At 39.0% G+C, this 20659-nt stretch overlaps 1 protein-coding gene across 1 annotated transcript; it reads right to left on the bottom strand.

The window, feature by feature from the left end:
- Positions 1-991: 991 nt before the first annotated feature.
- Positions 992-18767, bottom strand: Icos (inducible T cell costimulator). Its single transcript, XM_035438837.1, has 5 exons — positions 18710-18767; positions 5842-6003; positions 3115-3447; positions 2411-2517; positions 992-1126 (listed from the first exon to the last, which is right to left on the bottom strand). The coding sequence occupies exons 1-5, from the start codon at positions 18765-18767 to the stop codon at positions 992-994; spliced, it is 795 nt and encodes a 264-aa protein (XP_035294728.1).
- Positions 18768-20659: the final 1892 nt, after the last annotated feature.

Raw genomic sequence — 20659 nt, 5'->3', positions numbered from 1 at the left:
ACCATCTGATTTCATGAAAATTACAAGAAGGAAGATCCAGATATATCTCAATTTGTTTTTTAATTTTAGTTGAAACAACTGTGACGTATGGATCTTTTCTTTTGTACTAGAGTTGGACCTAAGACCTCATGCATAGTAGGCAAGTGTTCTACCAATGAGTTGAAAACATCTCCAGCGTTGCTTTTTCTTCTTCTTCTTCTTCTTCTCCTTCTTCTTCTTCTTCTTCTTCTTCTTCTTCTTCTTCTTCTTCTTCTTCTTCTTCTTCTTCTTCTTCTTCTTTTTCTTCTTCTGAGACAAGGATGCTTCAAGTGGCTCAACCTGTCCAGGAGCACCTCATCCTGAAGATCAGGCTAGGCTTGAATTGCTATGCTCTTACTTCAACCTAGTTTTTTTTTTCCTTTTCTTTTTCCTTTCTCTACCATTCATCCCTCTCTGTTTCTCTTTGTTAATTTTGAGACAGGATCTCATATATCATAGGCTGGCCTCCAGCTCACTCTGTAGCTGAAAATGACCTTGTGCTTATGATCCTCCTACCTCCAACTCTTGAGTACTAGGATAAAAGGTGTGTGTTACCATGTCCATTATATGGCAGTGGGATCGAATCCAGGGCTTCATATATGTTAGATAAGCACTTTACAAACTGAACTATATCCTTGACCCCTAATAATTTATTTTAATAGTAATTTACAAAAACTATTTTAATATACTACAGAATGAATAAGCTCAATTAAAATAAAAACCCAGATTTTTATATAAAATACTAAAATTATCCTTAGGGAAGTTTTCCTCTTTTTTTGTTGCTTTTTGAGACAGGGTGTCTCTGTAGCTTTGGAGGCTATCCTGGAACTCGCTCTGTAGACCAGGCTGGCCTCGAACTCACAGAGATCTGCCTGCCTCTGCCTCCCAAGTGCTGGGATTAAAGGCATGTGCCACCAACACCCGGCAATTTTCCTTTCTTTTTAAAATAAAAACAAGTAAATAAATTCAAGTCTTAACATAAAGAGTATTCCTCCCTCCACAAGCCCCTGAGGGAGTCTATACCTGCGAGTCTAGATTTTTTGGCTGTGTTGACTGCTGCCATGATCATGTATTCACTATTGGAGTCATGCACACTGGATCCATACTTCTGGAAGAGAAAGTTAGAAACATGGTTTATTATCTGTTCTTTCCCATCTTCATGCTTGTTTTCCAAATGTTTTCTGTCTTTTGTTGAAGTGGCATGTGACAAAAGTGTAATTATGGACTTAGGCTCAGTAGAACAACATGCAAAAGGTTTTCACTAAGAAGTGCTTTCTGAACTATGAGACAGCTCAGTGGAAAAAAAGAACTTGTTGCCAAGCCTGATGACCTGAGCTCAATCTCCAGCACCTAAGTAGTGGAAGGAGAGAATAGCATAGATGTGCTCTCTCTCTCTCTCTCTCTCTCTCTCTCTCTCTCTCTCTCTCTCTCTCTCTCTGTGTGTGTGTGTGTGTGTGTGTGTGTGTGTCTCCCACACACACACATGCACACATACATGCATGCATGCATACACACACATACACTGTAATAAAATTTTTTTAATGTTTAATGTGTCATTTTCTTTCTCATTTTTGCCTTGATTATTCCTTTCTCAATAGAATTGGATAATGGACTTTAGGACATATTCTACCTCCTTCTCAAATGGTCATCTGGTGCACACACACACACACACACACACACACACACACACACACACACACACACACACAGTTTGGCTAATGGCCACTGGAGCACGCACTTACATACTTTCATATACATATAACATACAAAATGGAGTAAGTTCTTTAACTGAGAATCTGTTGTGTTAATAGCTAACAGAATGTTCCACAACAAAATTTTGTTGTCCCTATTATACACCTGAATAGCTTTTCAGGTGTTTTCCTTAAAAACAAGGAGTCTGGTGATATAACGTAAAGAAGAAGTTTTCTTCTTAGCTACTATTGGTACCTAGTTAGATAATCTCATTGTTTCAGTTTGCTAAGTAAGAGACACTTATAACTAATTGTTTCAGCTTTGTCTTGACTCTTAGGAAGCTTATATTCAAATCCTAATCCAACATTTAACAATTTTTAAAAATCAAAGACGTCTATTGTTATATTTTAACCTCCTTCCTAACCTTTATCTGTAACTGGCCCCAATTTTCTATCTTTTTAGGGAAAAAATAGTAATAATGACGTATCTCTGTAAGCCTCTGAGTCCTTTTGGGAATGAAGTGAGCTATTAAAAAACAAACAAATAATCTCTGTTTCAAGTCACTAGTTTAATTAGTGTATAAATTGGGGGGAAGGAATTGTCTCCCTTTTTCTCAGGTCATTCCAAGAAGAGCATCAGGCACTGATGAGTAAGTGGCCTCTCAGGAAAGAAAGCGTAAGGAAAAGTAGAAATCGTTTACCTTTTTTGTAAACCAGAAGATAAACATGCATCCAAAAATGTACACCACAACAAAAGCTGCGCATCCTATGGGCAGCCAGGGCTTCAGCTGGCAGTAACGCTGTGATTCTGGAGAGGCAGGTAGAGATACATTGATGAAAGACCCGGAAACACATGTCTGCATTCAACGCTGCACAGAAAAGGCTTTCCTAAACTGTAAAGCTTTTTAATCAAGGAAGGTTTCTCTTCCTAACAATGATGGGACCCAGTAGATGGTAATCAACATCACTGCCACCTTCCAGCAAGGACTCTGAAATCCAGACCTTCCAAAGACTATGCCAGAGTGCTTACAAATGTGACTAACACATAGAGACTTTCCATCTGCAGCTTTCACAAGATTTAGTAGAAAAATGCATGGTATAAAACTGATTTTCAAATCTTCTCATTGCATTCTCCAAAGTGCTTTCTACCTTAAGTGACTAGAGGTACTATCCACTGAGCCATGATCTGGGTGTTTGAAAGATTAGGGCCTAATTCTAACTCAGCAGTATATGTTATAAATCACTTCTTCCTGATAAGTACCAACTGAATTAAAAACAGATGGTTCCTTGCATATTTCATCCAACTACACCTAAAGAATGTAACAAAAAAATATTTATTTGTTTCCATTGGTGAGAAAAGTCTCAGAAATGTGCACACACGCTTCTGCCCCAACCAATGTCTTACCGTAAATATGCAAATATTCTGCAGGAAAAGTCCTTTCTCGAAATGGAGGTGGTTCAAAAATCAACAGGCTACAGAAATAATAGCTGCTCTGAGAACTGTCCAGGTTGTTTAGGAAAAAAGAGACACTGTCGTTGGACAACTGATATGGACAGGACCTGGGATTCTTGCTGGACCCAACATTTCCATTGGTCTTGGTGAGCTCACAGAGGACTTCTTCCCCTTTGAACAACTGCATTTTGAGCTGTCGGGTGGTCTCAGGATACACACAAGAAATCTGTATACCTCCATTGTAAAATGAAAACATCTTATGCTTGGCTGAGTCATTGATTTCTCCTGGACAAAAGAAAGAAAACAAAGTAAGAATGCTGTTTTATGAACATGTTGCCCTAATAATTGTATTTAAGTGGGAACGTGATTTCTTTTTATAAAGTCACCTCTATTGATACCAAAATGAAAGATGTCATAGCCAAGCAAACAAAGCCAGATTGTGACAAGGCAGAACTATGCACTATAAATGTGCTTTTCATGTAATAGCATATAAAATGTATGTATCAAATAACATGTTTGGACTCAGACAGAAAGGGTCTCCATGCTTTTACAGGTTCCACACTGGGGTCCAGATGGTAAACAGAGAAATGAGTGATGTGTTATAATTTGAGTTAGGAACATAGTGCTATCAGGGAAAATGTGGTAGGGTTGGGTGGTGTATTATAATATTCACTGGGGGGGTCAGAAAAATGCCCCTTTGAAGTAGTAAATTTTAAATCTGAAGTTAAAGCATGATTTTCCTTTAGCTGACAAGGAAAGAGTTGCAAAAATATGTTATGGAAAAATACTTTTGAAAGTATATAAATTTACTGGAGCTAAAATTAAATGATTGTATATAAACAGCATTACATCCTCTCACTGAAAAGTAAAGAAACAAATCAATTATATTTAAGTAGTAATGTGTCTCCTATGAACCCCATTCAATAAGGACCAAATAGGCCCAATGATCATGTGAGGCCCTAGATTTTTGCTCAGTTTTTTCACTCTTTTGAGATCACCAGAACCAGGGTTGTTTTGTGAGCTACATGGAGACCTCAGGAGGAGGAGGAGACTGAAATAATTTTAGCTCTGTTGTAGATCGTCAACTCCTGGCTTGTAGGTTCAAGGTGTTCTTCTGTTTGTTTTTTTAAATGACATATAATTTTTTAATGAAAAGTTTTATGCTGAAATTGTTTGGAAAAAATACCAGGATGGTAGCTTTTACTTCAGTTGGTAAATCTCCTTTTTTCTTAAGAAGATCAAACAAGTATAAAATAATTTTTAAAAACTAGACATCCCTAGTAAAATAGGAGGTATTCTATATTTTTGGTTTTGATTTTTAGTGGTGGGATTTTATATAACAAGTGTAGTATTTTGTGCTCTGCTGGCATCATACAATGACCTACCATAAAAGTTCATTTTTTTACATGTTTGACATGATCATTTTTAATGACTGTGTAATGAGCCTTTGTGTTAATCTTCATGATGTATTAAAACTAAGCACTAAGGCAACACCAGGATTATTTCCAGCACTCTGATTTTCTGTAAACACCCTGACATTTGCCCAAATGTATCTTGCCATATTATTTCCTTAAAGAAGGGAAGCAACTTATATATTAAGATTGGCATCATACAAGATGATCATTTGCCAATCTCTGTTTATGCTTGATGTCTTAACTCCTTTCACACTTCATCACAATCATTTTATTTGCTTATTTATTTTAGTATCTCTACCCCCAAGTATATATGTCTTGTATTTCCAGGAAACATTTTCAAATTAGAGGCTTGGCTAGAAAAAAATAAACAAAAGTGTCCCAGCTTCCAATTATGGTAATACTCCTTATTCAATAATAAAATAGCAGAAAGCAAAATACCTAAAAGTAGTTTTGCAAGGATTACATCATTGATCTGAAGAGAATTCAGACATCCCCATTCAGACATGGGGGTAGAACATAAATCAACACCCTGGGACCAGGGACACGAGCAGAATGTCAGAGAGGTTTTTGCTCTGAGAACATGTATTGTTTTCCCACATTCAAACTTCTGTTTCATGCTTTATCTCCCAGAGTCTGCAAAGCAAGGAAGCTGGGAGATATTTCTTCAACAAGCTGATTTCCAAAGAATGCTGGAATGATCCTTGGAGTTAAAGGAACTCTGAGTGAACTGACCCTCATGTCCAGTGTAGAAAAATCTCATTCCTGGGGTTTTAGTTAATGTAATCTCAGACTACCATTACCCTGAACTTTCAAAGTAAAAAATGCAGCCTATATAGAAAAGATGTTATGAGCAACTTTTGATAAGCTAATGTCTACAAATTATGATTCCTTGCTTAGTCACTAAGAGAGTGGAAGTGTGATATATAATCTGAATAAAGGCCACAAATCCACTCTAATGCTTTTTGCTTGAAGAGGAGAAGAGAGTTTGAATCAGGAAAGAACATAGAACACAGAAAGGAGAAAGGTTTCTGTGTGCTGGCAATATTTCATTCTTGGCTTGTGGTAATTGTGGGATGAGGTAGCCTATGTGATCGCTACTCATTCAAAGTTTTCTTTTATTATTTGTTCACGTCTCTTTATGGATGTTTGGTCTTACAATTTAGAAGTCTGAAAGTATGCAGAAAGAAAATAATGCTGCTTTCACTGTTTTCTAATACAGAGAAAAGTGTAAGTTAAAGGCAGAGGGGGTGGGAACAGACGACACTTGCAAACAGGTGCGGCTGCATTGGCTTCTGGCGGGCACGGGGACGGTTCTGTGCAAGGACGTTTGTCTGTGAGCACCACACTTTGTGTCTGCTGCAGAAGATAAGATCAGTGGACGGCTTCTCAGTTCCTTTAGTATTGTTCAGAGGAAATTTCCCGGAGCCTTCAGAATGGCAACAAGCAAACCACGAAGAGATCCTGGGGCAAAACTGTCTACAGCCACTATATACACACATAACACAAAAAGAGTTCTTGTCACAGTTTCCCGTTCTTTGCCCACTCCGTGACCCTCAAGCCAGCAGGAGGTGAAAAGTAACTGTGGAGGCACGGAGCAGTGCTGTTCAAGGAATTCAAGAGCGAATTCTGGTTCTGTCCTATGACTGTGCCTAGCTAGCCCTGTGAACTTCTCTCTTTGCATCTGTAAAATAAGAAGAGAAAACAATGTCTTTAAAGGGTTCTTTCTAGGGAGATGGTTCAGAAGGGAAAGTGCTTATTGTGTAAGTGTGAAGACTCGGGGTTTGGACACCAAAAGCCTGGCATCCGTAAACCCAGTGCTTCAGGAAGAAAACAGGCAAGGCTCAAGCCCTTGCTGGGCGAACACTAGCCAAAGATGTGAGCTCAGGTCCATTGACAGACCCTCTTTCCAAACCAAAGTAAAAAAATGATTAATGAAGTCACTGTCGTAGACTTCTGGCCTCAACATAGGCACACACAGGTGTACTCATATACACCATTCGCACTCACACACACACACACACACACACACACTGACATCTGCACAAACACATGTACTCACACACTCCTTGCATGAGCACACTGACATGCCTCTATATATGCATACACACACATGTACTCCCACACTCCAAATACATGCACATACACAGAGAAAGAGAGATGGGGTGGGGGGGTCTTTCCAACAGTTACTTTCTTTAAGTTAAGGATCAGAACACATCCAGAAGAGATCACAGACAACCAAGAGAGACCATGACTTCACTGTCAGGTGAGTCTCCATCAAAGATACCACGTCCCCCCCCCCAATCTTCTCTTACAAAAGAATATTGCAAGAAGTTAGGAAAATGTTGCCGTGAGAGAAACTATCTTTTCTTGCCTACAGAAGTATGTGGGGTGGCTAGGAAGGGTTCCGTTTTTCTTTCATGCAGAACTAAGTTATGTGTCACTCAAATCACTTGGGGCCTCCAGAGTGTCATCCATCAAGCACTCATGAATATTCATCCCAATGATCATTTTATGGCTAAACATGCCCTAGCTCACCTTTTCATTACTGAACGTGGTAATAAGAAGGCTGACTCAGGTTTCCACATTTCCTATGTTTAAGTTTTAAGCTTTCAGTCTAGAAAAGCATTTGGCAACTGTAAATCTGAAATTTGAATGTTTGCAACCACAGTAGTTAAACATTTACCTCAAAATCACTTTGCACCTATACAACAGATGTGCTAAATCTTCTTCGCCTCTAGCTGAATTTGGTATAATAATACAAAGAAAAGAGAGCAAAGCAGTATGGTCTGGAGATATGACTCAGTCTGTTAAGAGATTGCCATGTAAGTATGAGGATATGAGTTCAGATCCCCAGAACCCATAAACAAAGGTGAATATGCCAGCCTGCATCTATATGCATGCATTCGAATGTGCATAGGCTCAAATACACACACACACACACACACACACACACACACACACACACACACACACAGTACAGAGAGAGAGAGAGAGAGAGAGAGAGAGAGAGAGAGAGAGAGAGCTCATTGGAGAGAGACAGACCAGCAAGAGAATCCCTTGCAACAATGAAAAGCATTTAGTAGACAAATGGACAGGCAGTTTAAGGAACGTGAACATACTGGTGTCTTACAATTGCAGAAGAAGCCAAATTACTTCCTCCACTCTCTTTGGATATTCTTATCTCCGTGTCTAATACTTAACCTGGATTACTGGCATGATAGCAACAACATATATATCCAGAATCTGATTTGTTTCGTGAGTTGTCGAATCTGTTTGGTTAGTTGTCTGTCACTGAAGTAGTTAAATTTTAAGCATCCCTCTCACCCATCTCTTTGTTGATTCCTCTCACATTTGTTTCATCACATGCCAACAAACATAAAAACCTTCCTCCAAAATGTGACCTCTGCTCTTGTTTTTACTGTATTTATCACATTCTTCTCATACCATCTCAATGCTCAATACACTCTTATATACATTGTTTGTCCATGTCCAGAACATCCTACAAATACCCTCATCTCATATCCCTTGTTTCCTATAATTTGATCTACTTCCCAGTAGCACACACACACACACACACACACACACACACACACACACACACATATACAGTCAGCCATGGTGGACTTACATACAAAGCAACAAGCCTACTATGCACAGACGAAGGCTCAGACAGATTAAATTTTCTTCCTCAGGTCACACAACTTCCTGAATTCACAAAAGAGTATCAGTTCAATCCACAGTTAAAGTGCTCCTAGCAACAATCAATGGAATCAGGAAAGTGGTTGCTAAGTGCCAAGTCTTTCAAGACCACTGCTAAAAGTATGTCAACAGGAAGAAAGCTTTGCCCTTTGTTCCTATGACCAACCAAACCTTTCTACTCCAATTTTAATCACAGTTGGTCTAAATTACATTTCCCTCTCCTCCTTCCTCCCGCTTCCTCCACCCCTTCTATGTAAAGCTGCCTAACTTTTGGGTTTCACTCTTGCCTGCTTATGCCCAGTCTTCTCCATAAATGACTGTTTGGTCTTCATTATCCAAAATAATGTTTCTTCAGAGTCAACCTATCCAAAGTGCATATATAAGTCATTTTCTGACATATTTCCTCAGAGAGAAAATACCACTGTATAAAATAATCAGGTCTGACTGTGTATTTACTTGTTTATTGCCTGGCTACCTCCACTATGATATAAGCTTGATATAGAGAACTTCATTGGTAATTTACAATTCCATTCCAAGTATCTACAACAGCACCTGGCAAATAGTAAATGATGATTAAAATTTACTCACAGTGATGCATGCATTCACTTTTATTTATCTTACATTTGCATACATCAAGTTAAGCTGGAATCAAAACTGTGAATATTTTCCCCAAGATTACATGTCACATAACTAGGAAATGATCTAAAGAATAAAGTTCTTTGCCTGTAGATACCAGATTCAAAAAGTTTTGCTTAGCTAATCGATGTTTTTCTTGGCCTTTTCATGATTACTGAGGCCCAGACAGGTTTAATTCTGACTGATTCTTTAAATCCCTGGAAGTGTGTAATAGTTTAACTTGTCCAGTGTGTGGACAGGTAATGGGGCCCCAGAACAGCCATTGTACTAACCCACACAAATATCAATAAACACCACATATTAGTAACTTTTAATACAAGCACCAATGATATACATTTCAACTAAGTTAAAAATACAAATGGGAATCTGCTTGTTTATATCCTAATGATGTCTTAAAATTTTATCTAACACTTGCTTTGCTACCCATATCTATTTGTCTTCTGTTGACACATATAGATAACATTCACTCTGAATCACACAGAGCAATATGTTTTGAGCAAAATTCTTCTCATCAGACTCAAATCCATTACCTGCTGTTGTGATATTTTTTAATAATAGTTGTTATATTTGTTATACCAATAGACTCTTCTCAAAAGTAAAATCAGAGTTTTTGTATTATGTGAGGTTTTAAATTTATATTAATTTTTTTAAAAGATAAGAACATTTGTGTCCCTTTTTTCTAGAGACTGTTAAAATCTCTGGAGCCAGTATGACAGCCCCTACCTATAATCCCAACACTTAGGTGGCTGGAGCAGAAAGACTGCCATAAGATCAAGGCCATCCTGGAGTTACATAGTGACTTCCAGCCCAGCTTTGGCTACAGAGTGAGATGCTATCACAAAAAACAAGCAATAGAAGGAGGAGGAGGAACTGGGTAGAGGAGGGAGGGTGGGGTGGAAAAGGAGAAGAAAATCTCTAGAGAAAGTCCTTCCTCAAAGAATTCATGACAGCTCATTAAGACTCTACTTGCAAATTGATTCTTTTGATATCCAAACTATTTTATTTCTAAGTATCAGATGGTCTGTCTGCCTAGGACCTGCCCAGCTAGGACTCTACAAACAGTTGTATTAGCTCTGGTTGAAAAAAGCTTTAAAGAGATATATAAAGACCCCACACAGTGCAGAGGATGTAAAACAGACTACCAATGTGATTTTATTCTCTTTAACTCAGACTTTTAACCACAAACCTCTACAAAGGCCTCAGAGTGAGAGATAAGATCTCCTGAGTTTGCAATTATTGATTGTGCTTATTAAACATATTTTCTGTAGTCACACAATGATAAGCTTTAGTTGGCTCAGTAGAGCACAAGAATGTGATATGAGAGTTAAAGTTGTATTGGAGTCTTGTTACAGAGAATTCTCAAAAGATGATTCTAAAATGGCTAAAAGACACTTAAGAATAAGTATCCTTATCCATCAGGGAAATGCAAATCAAAACAACTCTGAGATACCATCTCACTCCTGTCAGAATGGCTAAAATCTAAAACACCAATGACAGTTTATGCTGGAGAGGATGTGGGGAAAGGGGAACACTCCTTCACTGCTGGTGGGAGTGCCAACTTGTACAGCCACTTTAAATATTAGTATGGAGATTCCTCAGGAAAATGGGAATCAGTCTACCACAAGATGCAGAAATTCCACTCCTAGGCATATACCCAAAAGAAGCACATTCATACAACAAGGACAGCTGTTCAACTATGCTCATAGCAGCATTATTTGTAATAACCAGAAACTGGAAGCAACCTAGATGCCCCTCAACTGAAGAGTGGATAGAGAAAATGTGGTACATTTACACAATGGAGTACTATTCAGTGGAAAAAAATAATGGAATCTTGAAATTTATATTTGGTCTTTTACATATAAATTTCAGCATTGTTTCAAAATTTTGCTTCCCACACACAACTCTTTTATCTTTAATAAAACAGTGTCATTTCTTAGGAGTCAACTAACTAAAACTTTTAGATTCCTGGCTAGCAGACTCTTATCTGTGCATCATGCCTATACTCACATTGTAACCCAAAAACATGCCAAAACCTAGTAAGAGTGAGTGGGTTCCACAGTAGGATGGGTGGGCAAATTAAACCCCATCCCATCTAGAGAACAGCAAACCAAAAATGTGATGAAAAATGAAGACAAACCACCAAACCAAAGCACTCTCTCTGTCTCTGTCTCTTTCTCCCTCTGTCTGTCTCTCCCTCTCTATCCCTCTCCCTCTCTCTTCTTCTCTCTCTCCCTGTCTTTGTCTTCCTCCCTCCCTCTGTCTCTATCTCTGTCTCTCTCTCTCTCTATCACACACACACACACACACACACACACAGTATGCAAGCTGCTTTTACTCTCCATGGAACTCTGAAAGGGGCTAAAAAAAACAACCCTTTGTCTAAGCATGTATAATAAGAAAAATGAAAGATCCATTTTCTTCTAGTTAAAAGTTATTTTCTTTGTGAAAATGGAAAAACCCCAAAGGTGCTATAAAACTTTGAATCAATATTCACAACATAATTAATTTGCAAATAAACTACTCTGTTAGTGATTTCACTGCCAGTGGTTTGAAATTATCATAGGATGGAAATCACATGAGATTAAATGAGACTGCCTCTATTCCACAGAGAGGAGGGGACGGTACTGTAGAGATTCATGAATACCTATATTGCTTCCCACTTCTCAGTTGCTATGCACAGTGCTTTAGGCTCACATACAGGACATTTGTGTGTGAACCCATTTACACTGATGTTTATCTCCAGCTCAGCCCTCCAGGCCAGTGTCCCATTCCTTTTAGCACCTCTCTCTGGATACAGTCAGTTCATCAAGTGTAGCATGTCTAAGCTGAACCCATTCACTCACTAAACCCAATGCTATCTCTTTAGAGAATCACTGACCAGAACACTCAGAGACTTCATCATCTTTTCTACTCCCCAACTCTCCTCATCCAATCAGTCTCAAGTTCAGTTGACTCTAGCTCATAGATGCCTCTTGAGCTTAGTCTTCCTTCTCCATTCCCATTGCCAATCCAGACCTTATTCATGTCTTCCTCCATCTGTGGAACCATCTTCTTGGCTGCCTCCAACCCCCAACAACAGTCTGTCCTCCTGTCTTTCCTCCGTCTGCCTCTAAAATTGTTTTTTCTAAAGCACATTTCAGTCCCCAGCTTAAAAGTCTTCATTAGTCCCCTGTTGTTTATAAGGTAAAAACCCAATCTTCTTGGCATGACATAAAAGCCTCCATGATCCCATAGACCATCTGCTCCAGCCACACTGAAGCTGTGGGGCCATAGCTTTCACACTGTTTCTTCTGTTTCCACAAACTGGAATCTAATCAGCCTTTTAAACTGGGAAATATTCTGTCATTCTTTGAGAATAACTTTAAGTCCTCTATTCAGGTCCTTCTGAGACACCCAAAACCTCCTGACTCTATGTTCTCAACAACACTTTATTTTACTAATATATTTCTAGAACATATATTATTAGGTCCTAGTTATTGTTGTCTTGCTTTCTCATTTAATCATGAAGTCTATTAGGATAAGAATCAAATTGTTCCTGGGACCTGGAACATAGGAGAAACTCAATGATACTTTTAAAACAAATGAAACTAAGACCATGAAGGTTGAATATGATATTGGCAGTTGCCTTTAGCGTGGGCCAAGAAGAGTAAGACAAGTGAAAAAAATCCTATTTGCTGGAAATTGTGGAACACTTACATCCTGGTGCAAAGGCAAAGACTCAAACTGATTGATGACCCACAATGTTTTGAACCCCAATAGTTTTCAGGAGCTTCCATTGTATTAACTGTGTATAGAGTATATTGTTAAATGCATTCTGTAGACTATATCATCAAAGCTAGCTTGTAAGTCAGGTCACCTTTTCTTAATCTCTATTTTGCAGCAGGGGAAACTAAGGCTTGAATATCCATATTCAATAGCTTTGATCCCAGGCGATAAAATCAGCAATGGACATTACAATCATGATTGAATCAAGATGATATGACTTCAGAGTCCGCTTACTGAATGCCCCCTCCCCCCTGGAGTCAGATACTCCAGTCCAACACCCTCACTTTACAGAAGCAGAACTATAGCATCTGAAGTGGTTTGCTATGGGAAAAGAAACATTAAGTGAGAAGTGAAATTTTTCTCTAGTATTTCTTTTTTTTCCTTAAGGTGTGTGTATTAGTAGAACAAATACTTAATAATCACATGGGTGCTGTGCATGTGTTCTGTGACTGAAGGGTAATTACACACCAAAAAACAGTAAGGCCATTTTTTCAAATATGCGATTACATGTGTTTAATGTTTTTATTTATTTACCTTGATATTTATTTATCAACCATTGTATATTAAGCTGCCCTGTGTTTTTTTTGAACATGAAAAAAATCTAATTTGTCGATATCAGAGTCTAAATTTCTCACAATTATTTAGTAACTTATCTTCCTGTAGAAATGGATCCATATATACAAGAAACTCCCATTGTGATTAAACAAATGCAAGCAAACAATTCTATGGGGTTTTTGCTATTGTCTTAGACGGTACAAAATGATTTAGAGTGGAGTGGAGTGATCGTGTTGCTACTGCCACGTGAATGGATTCTCCAAGAACAGCATAAACAGTAGCTGTTTAAGTTTGATTTCTCAAATGCAAATACAGTTACCTGTGAAGAATCTTTAATTGCTTATGGTAAGTGCTCTAAACGTGACTCAGAAAGAGCTGATTCATCAGCACCAGTAGTCGGGTGCACACAAACACCTGAGTCTATCACTTTGCTTTGTCACAGCCTGTATCTTCTCCACTTTTCCTTGGGCAAAGCAGTTATGAGCATCGAAGCACCATGCACATCCCTCTGAGGCTGGCAACCCCAGCTTCTGACTCTTTAAACTTGCACATCACTGTCTGTTTTAGACAGCTTTAGAGACCAACCAAGGAAAACAAACCATAGTTTGGCTTATATTTCGTAGTCTGCACAAACTTATGTTCCACTTTCTAAAACATAATTTTGATGTTTTATATAATTTCATTTTTTTTCTCAGAATGACTGAAAACCACCACTTGACAGACTTTGTTTGTTAAAAGAATAACAGCACAGAGTCACCACTAATATACAAAACACGATAATGATTCTTAAATATATTTTTTTAAAAAATAGGAAAGCCCGATAATTCACTTTACATCTGAAACTGAATGACCTTAGAATGGGAAAGTAGCATATATGGTAGTGTTTGTTACTACATATGTGAGAGTGAACCTTTTGTATCAAGTAATGAATGTTATAGATGGAGTTATGAGCAAAGCTAAGACAAAAGCTAGCTTTTCCCTGTGTGCCTACGGGTTAGGTGCTACTAATTCAGAAAGTCTAATGGTACATTACAGCTGAAGAAGCTGTACTTAATAAGCACAAAAATGAAAGCAATTCTGCTCACTTTGGTGAGAAAAGTTTTTACATGAGAATAATAGAGATTTCTAGAAAGAGATGGAGTGGAGAAGACAGGGAGGAAAATGTGATCAAACAAACACTAGAAGGAAAAATACCTTAAAAAAAAGAAAGAAAGTTTAATTCACAAATGGAAGACAAATATATCTGGTCCTGTTAATATTCCAGAACACACATGAGAAAGGGAGTCAAGTGAGCCTGGAATTACTGAATTCTGACATAAAAATAAACAGCTTTCACAATCACATATTTCTAGAAGTTTATCAGTTGGTAGACTCTAGTCTACAAGAAGCTCTGGGTTCAGTCTCCAGCCTCATAAACCAATGGTGGGCACATACCTGCAATCCTAGTACTTGGAAGGTGGTGGGAAAAGAGTTGGAAGTTCAAAACCATTCTAAGCTATAGAATGTTTTGTACCAAATTCTAAAAAGACTTTTTTTTTAATTAAAAAAAAAGAAACAAGACTTAGACTATTATGAAGCACTTCACCACAACCCAGAAGGTCACAGAGAATGAATGAAAATCTCTAGATAAAAGAGATTGCTGTCCAGAATTTCCAGCCACAGGAAAGATATCAGAGGGGAAAGGACATCATCCCCAGTGCTGGGCTAACGGAAGGCCTCAGAGCACTGCAGAAACAAGAGAGGAGCAGCATCCACACTGATGTTGTCACCGAAGACCAGCTCTGTGATAGAAGGGTAAAGAAAGGATAGAGGAACAGAAAAGGAATGCTGTCAAGAAAGAAATGGCAATGATGTACTTGACATTAGTCCAGAAAAACTCATGCATGGGCCAGTGATGGAGCCAACAGGGGAGAGGGGAGAGGAGGGCACTTCAAGGTTCTCATGCCAGTGTGGCAAGTAAGGATTAGGCATTCCAGGAAAGGGTATGACTATGCTTATTTCTAACTAGGACTGGAGATGCAGCTCAGCTGTAGAACCATTGCTTGGCGGGTGTAAGATCCTGGCACCAGTTCCCAGCAATGCATGAATTTAACAGATTGCTCAGTTGTGATTCTCAGAACATAATGGCTTGATAGACTAAGGAACATCATCAGGGCTTGGAGAGATGACTCAGTGATTAAGAACACTTGTTGCTGTTCCAGACGATCAAGGTTCAATTTTCAGCACCCTCATGGTCTCGCACAGCCATCTCTAACTCTAGTTCCATCTCTAACTCTTCTAGCCTTCCTGGGCACCAGGCATGAATGTGGTGCACAGACCTAAGTGAAGGCAAAACATCCAATGACATAAAACAAAACATAAATCCTTCCAAATTCACCAAAGCAAAGAAGAATAGTAAAAGAAATGTTACCATCCCAACAAAACAAAAAATAAAAATGAGAAGATTCAATAACACAGGAAAATAAGAGGTAAATACATATAGTCTTGGAGGAATAAAATCAAGGCTTGTCATGCTGAGAATACTTTCATTTTGTCTATCCAAAGAAAAGGTTGCCAATGCAGAGTTGTTTTGTTTTGTTTTGTTTTGTTTTGTTTTGTTTTAATACAGCATGAATTCTAGAAACAGGTGTTGAAAGGAAGGGGCTCAGAGGTCAGTTCATCTCCCCAGACCGGATGTGGTGCTAAAAGCACCAAAGGGCTGTTTCTCCCAAGATGGTGGGATTCTAAAATGACTCTTCAGTCACTATCAGAGATAAAGTGGGCCTAAGGTTTACCCTCACAGCTTCCTGATGGAATGCCTCATGAGACCCGCATTTATTAGACATCACCCGCTAGCAATCAGTCCCACTGGCTGCATTCTCCACACTGCTTCTAAAGCAGTCTCTCGAAAGCAAGAATTCAGCAGGTCACCCACTAACATTCCCATTGCCTGGGAAGAAGCTCTTCTTGTATAGTTTCTTCTGTAAGGAAGAGCCTCCTATTATCCATGACTCACGAGAAGAGAAGGCTTCGTTAAATTTTACATTGCGATCCAATGAAGACTGGGCACATCCTAAGACTCTCAATCTTCTTACTTTACCGCCAAATAACAAAGTTGCTCAGAACCCCACCCCCTGGAAATTTGTTATTTCTGTCCCACTTCAGTGGAGCTGGGCACACTGGGGTTCTAATTTATGGTTCTGCTACTGATTACTGCGTGACAAATCAGTTAGTCTTTCCTGTTTTGTGAGTCTTTCCTGGCACTGCTTGAGGGTGAGAATCACTACAGTGGTACAGGAAAGCCAAGAGTTGGAGGCATTAAAAGTATTACAGAGGGCCCATGAGTCTCTTAGTTTACTTGAGTTTGTCTCTGGGTTTCTAGCTGTGAAAATGGGAGTTCCTGGGTGTATATACCCTGGGGGAAGCACTTTGCATATGACTATTGTTAGTGTGTTTATTATCACCTTTTAGCTGTTTGTGCCTCCATTGTTTCGATGCCTGTCATTGGAAAAATGGCATTCTACATAGTACAGTTTTTCTTGTGATGAGTATAATTAACATTGGTTTTAGTCTTTTGAAATATAGGGTGACGATTCCAGAAGAATATATTGATCAGCTTAGTTTGTCAACTTGTGATAAACTTGTGGTTGAATCTATCCCCCTACAGAAATAGTACCCCTGCTCATACAATTCTTTTGAGTATAGCACCATCATCGTAACTGCCCAAACGGGTTTGGTATACTGAAAACTTTTGAGACAGTACAAACAAACCATGCAATCAATAACTTACAAATTTTCTTGAAAGAAAAGCCAGAATCTTTAGCCTGTTCCTCGTTGTCTGAGTAGCCTGACTCCTGTTCTCCTCCTTCTCAGCCTCATCTTGCATCATCCCCAACTTCTTCCCCTGTGCTCAGTTGCATCTACCCTGGTCCAGTCCTCTGGCCTTCTTTTGAACACTATGGATACTTCGTATTTACCTTCCATAAAGTTTTCTCTCCTACCTTGATGCTGATCTCTCCACTGAGTCCTATTTGTCCTTCAATTTCAACTTAAGTGCCATTTCCACAGAAAAGTCTGTGTGGCTCCAGCTACCTACATACCCTCCCCACCCGACCTGACTCCTTGGTACACTCTCTCATGGAAATGAGTTCTGCCTCTACTTGTTATTTGATTGACATCTCTTTCTCTAGTGCTCATAGTCTCGGCAGAGTGGCCACACCTGGTTTTTCTCATTGTTCACACAATGGCTGGCACAGCACCTACTGCATGTCGAGTCTCTGGTGCTGCATGCATGGACAGATGAGTGGATAAGTAAATGAATGGATTACCCTACGTTGGCTATTCTGGGGTCATTTGTGCTGCTAAGAATTTCTGGAAGAAAACATAACTAAAAAAAAAAAAAAAGCAGTGGCCCAGAGCTGTTCTTGGTACCTATTCCAGGTGAGTGAGGGACAGCCCTCTTTGTTCATTCTTCGCTCTTCTTAAAAACACTTGTGTAACTTTGAGAGAGCACTAGATGAACCACTGAACAAATTCAATTTTAGTCTTAATATTCTTTTTGGAAAGAAAAGTAATGTCTACTTCTTTATTTACCACTGAAAAATGTGTCTCTGGGTGGACTAATAACACTGACTACTCTGATTTCACTTCTCCTATTAAAGATATCCCCTCCCCCCTTAATGTCTTACTTCACTTATCCCAATTTCAAGAGCAGCACCCATAGTTAAAGAAAAAAGGAAAAATAACATGTAAGTGTATGTAATAAGAATTAGTGCAGTAATTTTCACTGCACACAGCCACATTTAATCTGCCTTGTGTGGCCTGATAAATGCAACCCACGAAAAAGAATCAAAGGCATCAGATGATTTAAGGTTTACAGGGGCTGGTGAAGGCTTCAGTCATCACCTCTCCCTTTTTATTTCAGGATGACCCTCATATTTAAGTGTCTAGAAACCTTATAGGAGTGGGCAAGATTGTTTTAACTGTGTCTCTAAGAAACAAAACAAAGAAAGAAAAAATGGCCAGCTGCACATTTAAGACGTAGAACCATCCAGGTAAGATTAAAGTCCAATTTCTTCATTTTGAAGGCCGTCCACTTTATTTCCTACTATAGAAGGATTCCCAACCCAAATGCCAGAGCTATTTAATTTTCATTCTGTTGACACAAGTTACCTTGCCTTTCATCTTTCTCTGAAAACAGTGAAGCCAGTCTTCTACTTTACCTACTGAGAGGTAACTCCCAGCAAGTAATTTAAAATTTTAACGGTCTGTTGAAACATACTTTTCCATGTTAAAACACAGTATCAAAAGAAGCAATGCAAAGTCAGTACCATCCCCTCTGACAGGGGTGACTCGGAGCCTTGAGCAGTGGGCTGCAATGCTTCACAAATTGTGCTTTCAAAAAAAATCCTTTTGTAACAACGTTTTCTACTTTAGATTTTTCTTAATGTTCACTTGAATTATAAGTTAAGAAGAAGAAGTTCAGCTGGGCCACTCACCTGTTGAAACCCCGATTTGGAAGCAGAGGGCAAAGACACACCAGAAATATGACTTCATGTCTGCCAGGAACAGCTGCAGTCCTCCCCTCCAGTGTTCAACAGTGGCAGTGAATTCACATTCTCAGTTGTTTTCTGTTTTCTGGAGAGGAAGTGGGTTTGTGGAGGTTGATGTAGTGTCACATTTACTATTCAGTTGAAGGTTCTACATGGACAACTTAAGACAGCACCTCCTCCTGCATGTCAAGTGCCCAGTGCTGCATAAATGGATGGATGAGTGCATGAGTAAGTGAGTGAGTGAGTGAGTGAGTGAGTGAGTGAGTGAGTGAGTGAGTGAATGAATGAATTTTATTTTCAAAGCTACTTATGTGTCATGAGTATGGTGAGGAACTTCATGGGCCATTGATAGCAATGCTGGGTGAGAAGCATTACTGTTTATTACTATTATGAATGTTTAATTCACCGGTTCTCGTTGGCCATGAAGACAGGAGGACAATGCTGCCCTCATTCTGGTTAGAGACACAAGGCCTATTGTTTTTCAGAAGTCATTTATTCAAAAATATCTCTAGATCAATAGCTGCTGGGGACTGAGGAATCCAACCCATATGACGAATAAGACATATTTTGACACATTTCTGTCTGGGTTGTTCACTACAGAGATAAAAAGTCCAGGGAAGGACAGAAGTTATTGAAGAAATTGAAATTTTAAAACATCTGAATGAAGAATGTTCCAGGAAGAAGCAAGAAAGCTAAAAAGCCTGATAAATGCCTCTGCCCCTGCAAAAAAAAAAAAAAAAAAAAAAAAAAAAAAAAAAAAAAAAAAAAAAAAAAAGGTAAGGGAGACAGTAGCAATAGCAATAATACAAATAGTTTATTTACAGACACCTAAATTTTATGTGAAATATATCTTATTTAAAAATATACCTAAAATTTAAAGTAGAGGGGATAAGGAGATGACTCAGTGTGTAAGAGCACTTGCTGCCAAGCATGAGGACCTGAATTCAAATCCTTAACAGCCAAGTGAAAACTTGGGTGTGGCTGACCATGCCTGTAACCCCAGCACAGCACAGTGGGGCAGAGACAGGTGGATCCCAAGCGCTCACTTGTCACCCTACCTAGACAAAACGGTGAGCTTCAGGACCCATCAGAGATCTGGTCTTGAGCAGCATCCAGGAGAATGGTAGAGAAAAACAACCAATGTCCTCTTCTGGCCTCTGTATGTCCTGGCATACACCACACACAACACACACACACACACACACACACACCACACACACACACTTCAATGTGGACTAATACATGTTTACTATGTATAAAATATACCATACTATGAATATAGTTGATACTATATTTACATTGTTTTATGTGGATTTTTGTATATATATTTATATTATATTAATATTATTATACATGTATTAAGTTATTTTTCCCATCTCATAACCAGGCATGGTTCAAGTCCTTTAATAAATATCTGTGCTGACATTTGAACTAGTTCCCAAGTTTTCCAGTAACAAAGAAGGAAAAGCCATTCATGCCAAGACCTGTGAGCCCATCACTCATGCCAAGGCCTGTGATCCTGTCACTCTGAGAGCTTATCTGACTTCTAGAGTACTGGATCTAAGCTGGGTCTCTTAGAAGTAACTGACTCTTGACCCTCAGAAGTGACCTCTAGGGCAGAAGATATCACTTGAGAGCAACCAAAGTGTTGCTCTGAAGCACACTTGGGTTTGGAGCTACAGAACCACAAAGTTGGAGATACTGTAAGAGAACTTAACTTTAGAAGCCAGGGTGGGGAGGGGAGCTGAGCCTGCAGCTTCCTCAGGCCTCTGGGTCTGTCCCTTGTTGTCTTTTCCAAGACTCTAGAGATTTGTCAGAATATGAAGTGTTCATGAAGGTTGAACCAGATGATGGACTCCCAGGACCGCTGGAAACTTGTTGCCCCAATTTTTCCCT

Source organism: Cricetulus griseus, chromosome 2 (assembly GCF_003668045.3).
Source record: "Cricetulus griseus strain 17A/GY chromosome 2, alternate assembly CriGri-PICRH-1.0, whole genome shotgun sequence".
Lineage (NCBI taxonomy): Eukaryota > Metazoa > Chordata > Mammalia > Rodentia > Cricetidae > Cricetulus > Cricetulus griseus.
Note: the sequence above shows the minus strand (reverse complement) of the source record. Positions and strands in the feature narration are given on the sequence as shown.